Consider the following 14,884-nt stretch of genomic DNA (forward strand, 5'->3'; position numbering starts at 1 on the left):
GCATCACTGTGTCCTCACCTGCCTGGCCAGCACCAGGAAGGAGCCTGGCAGCAGCTCTCCCACCTCACAGTGACCCTCTCCATCCCTGTCCCTGCTCCTGCTGTGACTTTGGCTTTCACTTGTGACAGGGCCAGGCCCGCTGCTTAAAAAATTGCAAGAGCCAAGTAGCTTCTGGAAGACCCGAGGCATCCGCAGGCCAGCAGATGCTGCTGGTGCCCAGCGTTGCTCAGGACGGGTTTCACGGACCTCAGGAATATTGATTTGCATCCTGGCCTCAGGCCCAGGCAGGGTCTTTGGATGCCGCTGTTATGTGACTATCTATTAACACAGATTATCGTTTCCTGCTGCGCACCCTTAGCTTGCATCCTGTGTGTGTGTTTTTCTTCTCAAGGACCGCATTTTCCCGTTACGCTGCTTCTCGCTGTACTCTGCCTTGTGCTGTGATATAAGCAATTACCTATAAAAAGAATAATCTGGGGATGGGCTCTTGGTTTTTCGACTGCAGTTTTCTCTCTTGAGGTTTTGTTCTCCTTTAAGCCACGTTCAGTGACAGACAGCTTTATTTGCTCGGATGTCCTTTGCCCTCCAAGGTTTAACGTATTTATTTAGAAGATGAAACTTACTGACAGTATTTGTATAGCACCCTCTGGAGTCTGACTTGGCCAAAATCTACAAGTACATGATTTGTTTCACCAACAAATAAACCCTATTAATTAAAAAAAAATTAGCAAATTGGATGGTATTATTCAGTCTCTTGATGTAGTAAAAACAGTTAAAATCTACTCTATTTGCCAGCTTTTGTTTCGCATCCAGAACACCAAACTTTTTTCTCTTTTCTTTTTTTTGCACTGCTTTCCACTCACATTTCGAGGTTAATTCAGAAAACTCGAACTCTTACCACATGTCTCCAGTGCATAAGGTGTTACATCCAGCCTGAGTTTGAGCTTTTATTTCAAAACCCTGTCCATACTGCGCTATATAACAGGAGTTACCACCTTTTCAAGAATTATTTTCAATCCCTCTGGGACCAAAACCAGCCTTGGTGGGGGATCACCGAGGGCTGCATTGCCTCCTTCCTACCCGATCGCCGAGCACAGCTTGGCACACGTGTGCAGCATCCATGGCAATCCATCAGGACTGCATGCTGCCAAATTTGTGCGGTGAGGGCAGCTCTAAAGGGAGCGTGTTTCCAGGTTGGGTGGCAGGGGACCATTTGCAATGGAGGAGGTGGAGATGCCAAGCGGCTGAACAAAGGCCGCAGTGTGCTGATTTTTCTCCCCTCTTTGCAGTACGCCGCGGAGCTGCTGGCAGTGGTGCGCCTCCCCTTCATCCATCCCAGCTATCTGCTGAACGTTGTTGACAACGAGGAGTTGATAAAGTCTTCGGAGGCCTGCCGGGATCTGGTGAACGAGGCCAAGCGTTATCACATGCTGCCACACGCCCGACAGGAGATGCAGACACCGAGGACTCGACCCAGGCTCTCTGCAGGTAAAGCAAAGCTTCCTTTGGCCACACCAGCTCACTGGGCCACAAGTTCCTGCACCTGGGCATGGCCAGGACATCCCAGGACATGCCCAGGGATGCACCACAGACCTTGGCTGCTTCCCTTCACTCCCTCTCCTGTTTGAGCCTGGAGAAACCTCAAGCTCCATTTTTCATTTCTGCTTTGCTCAAGCATTGAGGAGCCTCTCTCAAGGGTCAGATGTGGGAGTTTAGGTGTACACTCCGTAAACTAGATTTAAAAGGAGCCTAATTTGTATGAATTATTAGCTTTGGCAGAGACAGTGAGGCACACTGACATCCCCCCACTGCCCTCCGTGCCTCACTTCTCTAGCTGCAGGAACGGGTGAACGATAACATTTGCTTCTCTGCCATCCAGCCTCTTGCAGGTAGCAGCTGATTAATATTCATAAAACAGCTTCACTTTCACAGCCCTGTGTAAATACATTATTTTCATACCCTCAGTCTTGCAGGTACCAGTTCAGGCCGTTTGCTGCCTCCAAAACAAATGGATCACACAGGATATATTCCCTTTAAAAAATCCCAGCAGCTAGGGAGAGCCATAATGCTTCAAAAAAAGTTTCTCATCTGAGGAATGCACATATTTTACTTTTGGGAAAAATACATGTTAAAAAAAAAAAAAGTGCCCAATTTGCCAGAAGAGCTTGTATCACGTAGTGTTAGAAATATCCTAAATATTTGTTGAACAGTGATACAAATACCATATCAAAACTACTTCCAGGAGTCAGATGAAGTCGGTGAATTGTTTTAATGCGCTACCGATACTTCTGCCTCTTCTTAGTACATTCACAAAGCCAGGCAAAAACTTTCTGTCACAAGCTGCCACTAATGCTAATGTGGCACCGAGATGGCATATCAGACTACATCATTCACCGCTTCTGGAGACTCTCATCAAGGCACCTTTCAGAAGGATGAAGTGTAGAGGACTTTCAATAACAATCTACCCTAAAAAGTCTTTCATTGAAGACGACTAATGGTGTGATGTTTGAAGGGATTTTTGAAAAGTGCTTATTTTATGTATATAAAATTGTAGGTGTAATGTGAACCATTTCCAGAAGCTTGTTGATGAGGGAAAAGTGATTCTCGCGGGGTAAGAGAGGGTGATTATAGTTTTTTAGGTCAGAGTCTAATTATATAGAATCATGTTATTTTGCATATCAACGGCATTCATGGAGGCACAAAGGATCTCTAAACACCCTTTGTGGACTCACTGCAGCATGTCGCACGCTCTCTCGAGGTCATTGATTATAATCAAGTTATGTCTCGCACAGGTGATTAGATTTTCTCGTGTGTCGCAAAAATAATGATCTCTTGTTACCAAGAAATATTTATTTCAAACCGTACAGCACTTCCACTTAATAACTTGTAAGAGAGTAACCTTGTTGGAATGACACAAATATGTATTTTTTAAAAGCTAATGAAGAATGACGATAATCCATTCTTGTAAAGAAGCATTGCTCAGTGCTGCACCTCCTGATCTCTCTGGCTGGCAGGCTCACTTCTGGGCTTTTGACCCCCCTGCCAGCATGCACTTGTCTCTGAACTGGGCACCTTAACAGATCACAGCAATGGGTCTTGCCACAAGCACAGCTCCTGAGGTGGCAATTTCTTTCAGCTCATGGTCTCATGAACCTGTTTCTGAGCCTACCCCTCCTGGCAACAAATTGCACCAAGGCTTACAATTGCCACGGAGAGATGTTAACACTTCTGCTAAGCACTGAATCCAAACTATCCCCAGTACTTTGGGGCTAGAGCCAGAAAACACCTGAGAATTAAACTGTGACCCATCGTTGGAGTCCACTGCAAGGCCAAGTCTGGGGAGAGTTTCAGCTCAGATTCAGCGTAGCCTGGGCTAGGAGTAAAGTGGAAGTGAAAAAATGCCGAGATTTGCATTACAAAACTTTTGTCCAAAAGGTTTGGGAGGCAAAATGTCCATTTGTACCAGCAGAGAATTTGGCTTGCTGTACACCTTGTGTGCTGTAGGTCAAACTGTCCATATGGAGAAGGAAAATCATGATGAAGAAATATCACTATAGGCTAAATCTGCAGATGCTAGCTGTGTGAGAACACCTTTAGGTTAAAGCCCAAACATCCTTTATGTGGATAAAGGCCAAGCTCACTGATGTCACAAGCCTTGACAAAATTCCCATTTTCTTTAGTGGAACGAAGATTTGATACGTGTGTCTCACCCAAAGACTGGGGAAGTCAATGGGCATCTTTACAGGGAATATTTTTTTTAGTTTCTTTCCCCCTTGAATTTTATCCAGATGACACACTATGTCCCCAGTTATCCCTAGGATGCTTGCATGTTGCTCCTCACCCACCACTCTCCCCACACATACTCCCTTTTTTCTCACCCTTCCTCGTTTAACTGCACAGCCCAAGACAGTTTATATAATATCTATACAACAAGTTAAAACTGCCCAGATTGCTGAGTATTTTTGATAGGCTCCTGCCTGTTTGAGAGATGTCACATTTTTTAAATACTGTTTTGCTTGTTGAATCCTAGGTGTAGCTGAGGTGATAGTCTTAGTTGGAGGTCGTCAGATGATTGGCATGAATCAACGAGCTTTAACAGCAGTCACTTGCTTAAATCCTCAAAACAACAAGTGGTACCCCTTGGCCAGCCTTCCCTTCTATGATCGGGAGTTTTTCAGCGTGGTCAGCGCTGGAGACAACATTTATCTCTCAGGTGAGCAGCAAATACACTGGGCTGGGAGAAAGTTTCCTCCTTACAACGTAGGCAGTGCAAACAAAGAAGGATGTGCTGCTTCTCGGGAAAATAAATTAAAAAAATAACAGACAAGTGGGAGGGGAGGTTGGGAAAGGGACAAGGGATTTCCCTGCTGTCATTATTCTCCATTTCTCTGCCACGTTAGCATTCCCTCAAAGCAGTCAACAGCAATATTTTGCGTTTGCAACGTGAAGAAAAGAGGTCCGACAACCATCAAGCATGCAAAGAGGTTTCAGTGCCATAGTAACACAATTTAAAATATTGGCTGTAGTTGAGTCTAAATGGTGGGTTATGGAATTTGAGACAGACAGGCTGAACTACTGAATATGTGACCTACACTTACAGTATTTGCTTACAGGAGCATTCACTTTGTGTACTTGTTTTTGAAACCTCTCTTTTGACAGTAGTCACTAGCCCTATAATCTTCTTAGTTTCAATGAAACTGAGACCACGCTCCCTAAAAGGCTTTAACTCCCAAAGTAGCTGTCTGCTCTGTGCCTGCAGCATTGCAGAGTCTGGTTATTCACAGTCTTGTGGTACCTCTGCTTGGCTGGAAGGCAAAAAGGAATTCCCACCAGGCGATGGCTTGAACTGATGGCAGCAGAGTGGACGTTTTTTGATGAAGAGAGGATCCTGGGCAGGGAGGTGCAGATGTGTGCGAGCTGAGGATGGAGCTGGGAGCACAGATGCACCAGGCAGTACCAGTAAGGGGTTACAGCTGTTGTCTTTTCCTGTATGGAGTCCCCTCGCTGCATTTTCCACAGAAAATCACTGCCTGTGGTGTTAAATTCCATTAATACTGCATAGAGGCCCCAAGGATTGATTGGAAATTATTTCTTGACGCTTTTCACCCATGCTCTTTTTGGAGCTGGAGCAAAAGCATTCAATGGAGCTCTTAGTGAGAGGCTGACTTGTAGTTATTCTTAGCTCAGGCACTTCACAATATGTAGAGATATTTTAGACTGTGCCTTACCTGCTGGCAAAAGCCACTGAATCCTAAATTCAAAACTTCTTTCAGCTCTTTTCCTTGAATCTGGATGAATGAGCTGATGGTATTCGATGGATAAAATAGGAAAGCTGAAGTCCTGCATGGCTGGAAACTTAGCAGACTGCCAATGGTATTTTGTTTTGCTAAACCATTAAGAAACAGGAAAAAGGGAAGGAGAACCAACAAAAGTGGGAATGAACTCCCCACAAGCTCGAAGTACTGGACTCCACGCTGCATAGCATAGTTTTGGAGAGCGAAAAAGCAAGGAGAAAGCCTGGGTTTGTCATTAAACCACAGAACTGAGAGTCTCATTTCTTTTCCTGGCTCCATCACAGACTCCTAGTGTGGTCTCAGATAAATCATTTAACCTCTTTGTGCTTCAAAGTGGGGATAGCGAGACACCCACTAAGTAGCTAAACTGGACGCTTCAGTCAGAAGTTTAAAACTGACCAAAATAAACATTTCAGAAAACCAATATAAATATTCAGAAAGCCGACCATATGCTGGGCTGCATCCAAAGCAGTGTGGCCAACAGATCAAGGGAGGTGATTCTCCCCCTCTGCTCTGCTCTCATGAGACTCCACGGGGAGTGCTGCGGTCAGCTCTGGAGTCTGCAACATAAAAAGGACATGGACCTGTTGGAGTGAGTCCAGAGGAGGGCCACGAGGATTATCAGAGGGCTACAGCACCTCTCCTATGAAGACAGGCTGAGGGAGTTGGGTTTGTCCAGCCTGGAGAGGAGAAGGCTTCAGGGAGACCTCACAGCAGCCTTCCAGTACCTAAACGGGGCCTACAGGAGAGCTGGGGAGGGACTCTTTGTCAGGAGGTGCAGGGATAAGACAAGGAGGAATGGCTTTAAACTAAAAAGGGGTAGGTTTAGATTAGATACAAGGAGGAAATTCTTTACTATGGGGGTGGTAAGGCACTGAAACAGATTTAACAGAGAAGCTGTGGATGCCCTATCCCTGGAGGTGTTCAAAGCCAAGTTGAACAAGGCCCTGGGCAACCTGATCCAGTGGGGGTGTCCCTGCCCATGGCAAGGGGGTGGAACAGACAATCTTTAAGGCCCCTTCCAACTCAAACCATTCTATGATTCTGTGATTGCACTTGAGCATCTGAAACTGTTTTACAAGAGCAGTGCATCTGGTTCTTCCTTTCATCAGCAAATGAAAATAAATAAGGAATTTGTCCCTGAAAATTAGGCAGCAAGCCTGCAACGCAAGCACTGGCTTTGTTTTGCCCATGTTTGTGCTGCTTCAATCCATCACTGTGTTAAGCATTTAGATTTCAGACTGGACTGTGTCTCGCAAGCCAAGATAGGCTCTGCCTCATGACACCTTCTTGCAAGTGTTGCAGTAATTTAATAGACTGGAAGTTATTTATGAACATTGGAAAGGGTCTATCCCCTTACGTACTTGTCCCTCATAGTCTGACATCTTGATTTCTTCATGTCATCTAATAAAAAAAAAAAGAAACAGCCTTTGGGACTCATGAATAAATGACACAGATATGCATCATCGGAACAGATGCTCAGTATTGAGGGTGATTTATTTTAATTAGTCAAATGTCATTTGAAGAGTTTTTACTTTGTAACTGGCTTTGATTGCTGTGCGCAGAGCTGCTGCCGTTCCAGGAGCTCACGTAATTCTCCCCTTTTCTTTCCCTCGGCCGCATGCTGGTGCCAGGCGGCATGGAGTCGGGTGTCACGCTCGCCGATGTCTGGTGTTACATGTCCTTGCTCGATAACTGGAACCTCGTGTCCCGAATGACAGTCCCCAGGTGTCGACATAACAGTCTGGTGTACGATGGGAAAATATATACCATTGGAGGGGTCGGAGTGGCAGGCAACGTTGACCATGTGGAAAGGTAAAAATATTACAAAAAATGTGCCTTGCTGGTGCTTTGACTCCATGCTATGTTAAAGGATGCTTCTCCTTTTAAAAGACACGTCAAATGTGCCGTACATGTTAAAATAAGCTTTTGTAACTGTTAAGAAAGGAGGAAAATATGCAGGATTAGATTTTTTTTAAAGCTTCAGTGGAAACCATTGTTTCAAAACCAAAGATGAAAGCTGCCAGTTTGTTTGTTGGTTTGTGCAGGGGAGGGAAGGGAGGAATTAAGTTTCTTTGGACATTTAACACAAATTACACAATGAACCAATAAATGTCCTTTGAATTTAGTACTGATGGAAGTCTTTACAGACCACCAAAAAAAAAAAAAAAAAATATATATATATATATATATATATATTTTATTTTTTTAACTGAAAAAAGCAACAGCAAAGTAGGTTTCTCACATGCACCCATCTGCTAAACCAACCCAGCCCTGGCCTGGCTGGAAGGAAGGTTGTTCCTTTGGTGCTCTTGGCCGGGAGCTGGGACCTACCAAGTTCAGAATAAAACAACCAGTAAATGGAAACAGTTTTGAATTCCTGTCTGAGAGGGACTAAATAGAAATGGAAGAGAATGGAAACTTTCCTTTTCAAGAGAATCCAGATAGGAAAATTTTCCTGTTCTCACATGAAAATTAAAAAAAGGAAGGAACAGAAACACAAAGATTTAACAAAGTAAAACTCCAAAACTGGCTAATTTCATGTCAACAATAACAGTCAATAAAACATCATATTATCTGTGCATATCAATATTTTCATGAACAACTAGAAATTGGTGAATACTGAAATGCAGTATAAGAATATTCCGTTCCAAAAAGATCAGTACATCCTTAGCCTTACCCAAACACTTAAAAATGCATTCTGACAATAGATTGATGAGACGTTTCTGTGAAATACTTTCCCTTAGTGAATCTGGCAGCCAAAAATACAAGTTTTCTTTCTTTTTTTGTCAGTTTTAAGTGCTGAATTTGACTACTTCGGCAATATTTTGAAGCAGGCAGTTCCCCGTAAAAGTCGCCTTAGCAGACAATCCAAAAAAGGATATGTCGTTAAGCAAGATATGCAAAAAAAATAAAATAAAAAATGCATTTTTCAAAACAGTAGGATTAGAAGTGTTTTCTACCTATTATTTCTGGATTTGGGGCTTGCAACATTTATGTTCCATTAATGCAGGAGATAGTGTGTTTTTTTTTCATTTAAGTAGATATCACAAATACTGAATACCAAAACCTATATTGAAAAAAGCTTCTTCGTGTTTCAAAGTCAAGCACTCAGGAAATTAGGAAATTTAAATTAGGAAAACAAAAGTTTCCTTCTGTATCTTGATTTTTTGGTACAATCGTGTGATCACTTTTTTTTTTTTTTTTTTTTTTTTTTACCTGAAGGTTTTCTCCCTACTTCAGTGCACGGGACAGATCAGTTCAGGGAATTAGTAAAGGCAGTAGCAGGGAGGAAGCATCAGTAAGACGTCACATTAGGTCTTTAAAGCGTAGAGGATGATGCGGGTGGACACAGAGCAGATGGTACCTGTTTTATGCATGGCCAGGAAGATCTGTCTGGTGCTGAGCGATCACTATTCACATATGGCCCTCGTTTTCTGTTCCTCTGTCTTCACAAATTTGGCATTATTTTGCCTTGGAGACAAAATTTTGCTATTTGACAAAATATCCACTGGAAAGGACATGTTGTGGGACAGGGTCTGCAAGTAGACTTCCCTCCCAGCCCAGGCATGGGCTGAAGAACTGACTTTGGTGATGCTCTCAGCAAGTCGGGGAAATGCAGGCAGCAAAGAATGAATAATAAATAATAGCGAATGCTACACATGAGCATTGCTTCGCTCCTTACTCTGAGCTTAAGGTGGGCACTGCCCCTGGGACTTGCTTTGAAGAAAATCTCACTGTTTTATGCAGGTCTTTTTTTTTTTTCTGATTTCTGAATGCATTTGTACTAAAATTTAAGTCAGGACATTTTTAGCTAAGAGCAGTGTTTTTGTGAATGTGGGAAGGTGTGAGCTCAGGAAAGAGATGCAGTCTTCCACTCCATCTCTCAATCAAGAGGAACATCTAACTAATGCTACCACAGAGAGGTGTCTTGATAAATGTCCTTGATTAAAGTATCTGCTTTAATTTTTCCCAGTCTCATTTCTTTCTCTGCTCTGATTTTCATGGCCTCCCTTTAGCAAAGCATCCAAAATGTTGGCCAGCTGAATCAAACAACATTAACCCCTCTCGTTCCGTGTCATTGCCATCACCCATACCCTTACTACAAATGACATTGCAGTCTGCAAAGTCACACTTGGTGAGCCCAGCATGGCTCAGTGAGAGCAGCCCTGCTAGCCTTCAGTTGTAGCAAGCCCACCAAGAGACTTTTACATAGGAAAGTAGTAGATTTCCTCCCTATCATTTCAGTGCATGCTGTCTCTACCACAATAACGATGCCTTGTCATGGGGATTTGTTAAACCCGTGGTTATAATTAATCTGCTATTGTCTGTAAAGTGACTTGCGAGACACAGCCAGGGAAAAAGTGCAACATGGCCTCTTTTGGGTTATGCCAAGAGCTTTTTGGATGTTTCCTTTTTTGTTCTTTGTATTAAAATGGCAGTGGGAATTACGGAAGCAAAACATCCCATTGCTGAAGCTGTGTGTTTTGGAAAGGACGTTTCAGGGGTCTGCTGTTAGAAACACAGGTGAGAAAAATATGACCTTCGTAGCTGTACTGAGCAAGCTCACACCTTTTCAGACAAAAGCATTTCCGATTTGGACCAGGCAGCTAATTTCTTTGACTGCTGAGTAATTTGAATAGTGGGAATCACTGTTCCTAGCTCTGCAATGAGCCACCTGAATTTGGGTTGAAACCATTAGCATACATAAAAACATAATTGTCATTGCTCAGTTGTCTGCTGTCCTATACACAGTTAATACACACCTCTTGCCTTTGTCTTCTCTTTCTTCTCCCCATCTCTACAAGGAGATGGCTTTTTCCCACTATATTTCTGTGGGGGCTGCACATTTCTCTGCAAATGCTGCGCTAGGGTTTTGGATGGGACACTGAGATACCGTCTTGCTGGAGGGGCAACCTCTCTGTCATTCCAGCAGTTCTTACAAGAGCACTGTACTAAAATAATAATAAGGTGACACTGTCACACGCTCCAAGTTAAGTGATGCCCAAAATTACATTTACCCCTGAGGTGGACATTTTGCCCCTCAGTGTTGAATTTCAGGACTATGCCCTCTTGATTTTTTGGTTGTTTTTCAACCCAAAGGAGGCATCTGAGGTTACATTGATGTTGCTCACCCAGATGGAGCTATGGGGACTTATCCAGGCCATGATACAGTCCTGGACTGTGCCACCAGTGTGAAGAGCAACACACTGGACACCCTCCCCTCTCTGGGCCATCCATTCACCACCTCCCCTCCTCCGCATACATCTTGTCTTTACCAACATTTTGCTTTCTGCTTACTCCGTTAACCCAAGTGTGACCATGCCCAGCTTTGACCAGATTTCAATGCATTTTCACTGGCCTTGTGGAGGGCACATCTCTTGTCCACAGGGACCTACCCTGACTTCACCAGTTAGCAGCCCCAGAGCATGGAGTCTGATGGGTGTCTTGCCATAGCTGGTCTCCAAAAATGGCAAAGATAATATTTTCCACCAGTTTTCTTCTTGTTCTCCACCTGTGTTTTTCTGGGCATTTTTGAAACATTTCATCCTAAATGGTTAAAGTTTTACAAAGATGTTTTTGTTTTATTTTTTTAAAACAGTTGTCAGACCATATTAGCTATACATGCTATTACCTGGTTGCACCTAATATATCTACTGCACCATTAGAAAGCATTAAAGCAAGTAGGGACCATCAGACTCCTAATGATTTATGGCATCTGCTCCTGAGCGCTTCTGTCTGTGCTTTCAGTTGTGTCACTGATGCTGAAGGGTGCAGCCTCAACAAGAAATTCTGGTGCCACTTAAATCAGTGGGTGTTTTCCCATCAACTTCAATAGGGCTGAGATTTTTTTACCCTTTATCTGCCATTTGTCTGCAAAGAGACAGTAAAGTTCTATTTTGACGGATAATATTACAGGACTACCACAAACAGACAGGTGGGAGTCATTTATTACTCATCTTAAAACAATATGCATGTGCCAGACTGGCTGAGTTATAAGTCTGTTCTTGTGAATATACATGGGTATACATTTAGGGAGAGTTATGTTTTTGGAATGGCTGTTTAGGAAAATAACAGCATGACTGCAGTTCTCAATCAAGCCCCTCTGGCAAGTTTCTGTGTGACAGGGAGCGAGTCATTAGGTATTAGGCGAGAGAGTATTACACTTTCTGTCTTCTTCTGAGATATGAGTTGAGTTGGGAGGTGGAGAAATGAAGTGGATCCACGAACTAGGTTTTTAGATAATGGATGGGCCTTGTAATATATGCAATTTGAGAGCTGAGAAGACTGCATATGCTGACAAGACAATATATGTGACTAAAAGTGTGGAAATGTGGGTGCTTTGTGGTTATTATCTGTTTGAAGGACAGAAGAAGATGAATCCCCTTGACCTGACAGCACTTTTACAATAGGGTTGTCTAAAACTGGGAGATTACTTCAGCTGGCAGTGTGTACTTGGAAGAGAGTCTAAAAAATTCAATGTAAAAATGAGCCTTAGAAGCTTTATAAACTGCTTCAGAACCTACTGTTTTATTGATGTGTTAAGAAAATTAAATATATAGCCTTGTCCAAGAATAGTTTCTTAAGCTCCTCAGAACAGTCAGAAGAAAATAAAAAAGGCAAAAAATAGTAATCCATTAATATGATTTTAAACAACACGTGAATCATCTGAAGAGCAGATCAATATGACACTGTACAGCTTTATTTTAAGTAGCAGCTTTCCTACAAACAGAATTAAATAATGTATAAGAAACTGGAGAGTGCATGTCTGTAAGCTACTGACCGTGTTGCAAAGATTTTATAATGTGAATAAATATGCCATATTTATATGGCTGTTCAATCTAGAAGGAGAGAAATGAAGGGGTGGGGTAGGGGAGCTATTTTCAGGTACTGGAGGGATCAAAAGTCAGCAAGGCAGAGAAGCAAATGGCACAACTTGAAGTGACGGGGTTTTCTGCTGTTAATATCAGGGTTGTAGGGGAAAAGCAAGAAAGGAGGTGCGAAACTAAACAAGTGAAGCACGAGGAGGATCAGGCCCAGAGCTGAAATCCTGTCAGTGGAGAGTTCTGAAAAGTAGCAAGGTTATTTCTGAGAGTGTTTTCTTCACGCCTGGGCTGTATTTTCTGCTGGGTTCAGATCATTTGCCATATCAGGGGTGTATAAATAAAACATAAACCAGAGCATAGTGCCTGCACAAGGGTCAGGTGAGACGACACAGCTCGGTGCAGGAGATGTGACAGGCAGGGACACACACGTCCTGCGCGTGTCGAAAGCCTGGTGTCCAGGGCATGGCAGGGCAATGGACTGCAGGATGCTGGGCTGCACACGGGGCAAGGAAGGCATGCAAGGGCATCTGTGTAACACCAAGTGGACTGCCAAACCAGGAGTTTGTCACGTGAAAGGAGATGTCCTTGAAGTTTCATGTTCTGCATACTGGATGGGCCTACCAGGCCTACAGCCAAGGAGAGGCATGGGCACACTGGGGCTGGAGGGAGCAGTGGAGGAGAAGGAAGAAAAACCTTTGCATGGCTCAAAGCCAGCTCCCATTAAGTCTCCATCTATGGCTTCAAGCAGGGGAATCAAATGCAAAACTTGACTAATGGAAAGAGATCAAAGTGATTATTTTTTAAATCAGTTCCCTCCCTGCTGGCCCCTGAGAAGAGATGGTGCTAAAGGTAGCTGAAAAGCCTCACTAGCACCAGAGGTGATGGAGAGATGGCATCACTGGAGATGATGTGGCAAAAGGAGAGGCCAGAGGGCAGAGAGGTAAAGCAGGTGTTGTTATTTCCTATTCTTTAAAAAGGTTACAACGATTCAACTTTATTAATTTAGTTAATCTGGTGCAAATCCGTCTGTGAACACATTAAGAGCTGACTTGAGCTAGACCAGAATGATGGAAACCTGCTTTGTAGGGGTAAACTTAAGGAGCTTACACTACTTAGTTTATCCTATAGAAGGTGAGGAGGTGACTTTATTATTTTCTGCAAGTCCATACGTGAAAGAGAGAGTTTTGACAGTAGACATTTTTATAATCTAACAGAAAAAAAGACTTACTGTCAGATGGGTGGGAGCTGAAGCAAAACAGAGACTAGAAATCAGGCCTACCATTTTGCAAGGAGGTAATGAACCAGAGGAATAAATTCCCTGTGGATGGAGGAACTTGAAGGCATCTCCTTCTCTTTTTCAACCACAGGAGTAAGCAATCCTCTTAAGTAAGTGAAAGAGGCAGCCTGTATAAAACCTAGTTGGGTAGTGGGGTTGGGTGGGCAAGGACTGGCTGCCACCTGATTTATGGTTCACTGGCTTTTGAAACCGAAGGACACTCAAGATGAGCATTTTTAAGCTGTCCCACTTGCACCTGTATCCTGTAAATTTGCAGCCTTTGGCTTTCAGCAGATGAAGTGAAACTGGTAATTTTTGTTTCTCTGGTTGCAGATGAAGGAGAGCAGAAGACAAAAAGATCAGTTCTTGTCATTGTAAAGTATAAATGGAGAGTAGTGGGGAGGTCTCTGGGATCCCAGTGAAATTCATTCAGAAAAAGAACTTTTGTTTCTGCAATTTGAATCTTTCACCAGTATTCCTATAAACGTGGTCCTCAACCACCCCCAACTCCCAGCAAATTTAAAGGATATAACCCCTCCTTTGAAAATGTATTAGGAGGATCAGAAAGTCATTAGCAGTAATGTGTCTGTCTTGGAAGCAGCAGTCTTCCAGGTATTTCTGCCAGGGAAGGCAGCATGGCTGCCCACCACCTTCCCCTCTCAGACCCTGTAGACTGTCACAAACATTTCTGAAGTTTGGACTGACAGTGGTGCTAAGTATTGGGTGACAGTTACAACTTACATCCCAGAAGCTGGGGAGCTAGAAAGAAGATCAGTTCTTTTCAGCTGTTTTTTTCCTCAATTTCTTACCAATTAACCAATTCATTAACCGCTTTTATTATACACATCAAAAATTGAATTACCAAACCCAAAACTACTGCAGTAAGCAAGTTAGCAAAGTGTAACCCCAAAGCAGCAAATGAAACTGTTTACATTAGGTGACATTTATGCCTATCTGCTAGGATGGCAGTGAGTGCTGCCTCGAGGGCTGTGGGCAAACGCAGGAGATGCAGCATGTGGTGCCTTACCTGGAAGAGGCTTGTGTAGCCAAACATGCATCTCCAGTCTCGGTTTTGGTGGGTTTGGTACCAGACTTTAAGAATCAGCACAATATAGGTGTGTTGTCCTGAATGTTCCCAGCACCATGCTGTTTAATCTCATTACATTTCTCCCCTTTGATCACTTTGTTGTAGATGAATTTAATTTCTCAGTTCCTAATTTAGAGCATTGTAAAATGGAGTTCTCCATGCTCATTAGAAGGGACTTTACTCACTTCTTATTTTTCAGTTGAAGTTTGCCTCCTTTTCCTCATTTATGAGTGTGTTAATTACTTTTGGTTATATTACTTGGAAACTCATTAATGCACTTTCATTAAGCACATTAGTTTGTGCTATTTCCACCATTTGTTTCTTTTGTCCCTTATATTTTCCCCAAGTTTAGGCAGTGAGTATATGAGGGACATGTTACAAAGGGAGAATTCCCCTGTCG

General features: G+C 43.0%; 1 protein-coding gene across 2 annotated transcripts in view; it reads left to right on the top strand.

Moving 5' to 3' along the window:
- KLHL29 (kelch like family member 29) overlaps window positions 1-14,884 on the top strand; it is a 389,804-nt gene that overhangs the window by 352,561 nt on the left and 22,359 nt on the right. For both annotated transcript variants that reach the window (XM_032185708.1, XM_032185707.1), the window contains 3 exons: window positions 1,290-1,488; window positions 4,031-4,213; window positions 6,929-7,109. In XM_032185708.1, the coding sequence (XP_032041599.1) occupies window positions 1,290-1,488; window positions 4,031-4,213; window positions 6,929-7,109 (563 nt within the window). The remainder of the gene's footprint in view (window positions 1-1,289; window positions 1,489-4,030; window positions 4,214-6,928; window positions 7,110-14,884) is intronic.

This window comes from Aythya fuligula, chromosome 3 (assembly GCF_009819795.1).
Source record: "Aythya fuligula isolate bAytFul2 chromosome 3, bAytFul2.pri, whole genome shotgun sequence".
NCBI lineage: Eukaryota > Metazoa > Chordata > Aves > Anseriformes > Anatidae > Aythya > Aythya fuligula.